This window comes from Octodon degus, unplaced genomic scaffold (assembly GCF_000260255.1).
Source record: "Octodon degus isolate 3935 unplaced genomic scaffold, OctDeg1.0 scaffold00074, whole genome shotgun sequence".
Lineage (NCBI taxonomy): Eukaryota > Metazoa > Chordata > Mammalia > Rodentia > Octodontidae > Octodon > Octodon degus.
The window spans coordinates 9874986-9876162 of NW_004524650.1; the positions used below are offsets into that span (position 1 = coordinate 9874986).

Here is a 1177-nt window from a genome sequence, read left to right on the forward strand (position 1 = left end):
AAAAAAAAAAAAAAAAGAAAGAAAGAAAGAAAGAAAGAAATTTAGCCAACACAATCCTTATTAAAATATAATATTTTGGGTCACTTTCATGCAATAAAATAAGTCAGAAATAGACAATGTATATGGAGAAGATTTTAAAGCAGTGGGTTGTATTCTATAAATATTTAAGCTTTACTTAAATTCATTAAGCTATCTTTTCTTCATATGAAATTTACTTCTCTCCAGTTAAGTGAAGTTATTGACTGAGCCTATAAAGATGAATTGGATCTATTTTATTTTGCTTTTTATAAATTTTAATCATTTATACAGGTTTTACATCTGGATTGAACAAAGATGGAATTGAAGCAAAATTACAAGGTTAGATATATTCACTTCTAAAATTGGGTTCCATAAACCTTGATGAGAAAAATCAGTTATTATGGAAGTAAAGATAGTCTTGTAAATTAAAAGCAAACATCTGCAGAAAAATATGCTTGAATCATTTCTTTTTAATATAAATAATACCTGACATTGTACTTTTTTCTTAATTGTCTATCAGGATATCTTCCTTTGCATAATATGTTAAATTGGCTACTTTGCTTTATTTTTAAAATGACCCTGATCTTTGAAAATATTGCCAATGTTGCCTTTATTTTTTCCTAGTTTTACTTTAACTGAAAATGTAAGCCTTGCTTGATTATGGGTCTCTTTTTAAAATTAATTTTATTGTTATATTTTATTTTATTTTATTTTATTTTTTAATGTATTTGGGACAGGGCCTACAGGGTCTCACTACGCAGATCGGACTTGTAGTGATCCTCCTTGTTCAGCCTCCCAAGCATTGGGATTACAGGTGTACACTATCACGCCCAGTCTCAAAGGCGGTCTCAGCCAGGGATCGAACCTGACTGCTACGCTCTGCCTAAGCAGGCACTTTAGTCTGCTGAGCTATTTGGCTGGCCCTATTGTTACATTTTATTTTATTTTTTCCATAATTTCATTGAGAAACAAATAGCAATGAGACAGTTTCAAATCAAATTGGTAGGACAGTTTCAATAATTAACACATTGCATACTGTCTTCCTAGTGGTTATTTGTTGTAAAAAATGCAGACATGATATCCTATTTGCAAACACTCTTAGAACAAATCCCTCTATTCATTGAATTAAGAGAATGTAGCTATATATCTATCCTAACCA

General features: G+C 30.4%; 1 protein-coding gene across 2 annotated transcripts in view; it reads left to right on the forward strand.

Moving 5' to 3' along the window:
- Positions 1 to 1177, forward strand: part of Hfm1 (HFM1, ATP dependent DNA helicase homolog) — a 131405-nt gene that overhangs the window by 59380 nt on the left and 70848 nt on the right. For both annotated transcript variants that reach the window (XM_023720346.1, XM_023720347.1), the window contains exon 19: positions 310 to 357. In XM_023720346.1, the coding sequence (XP_023576114.1) occupies positions 310 to 357 (48 nt within the window). The remainder of the gene's footprint in view (positions 1 to 309; positions 358 to 1177) is intronic.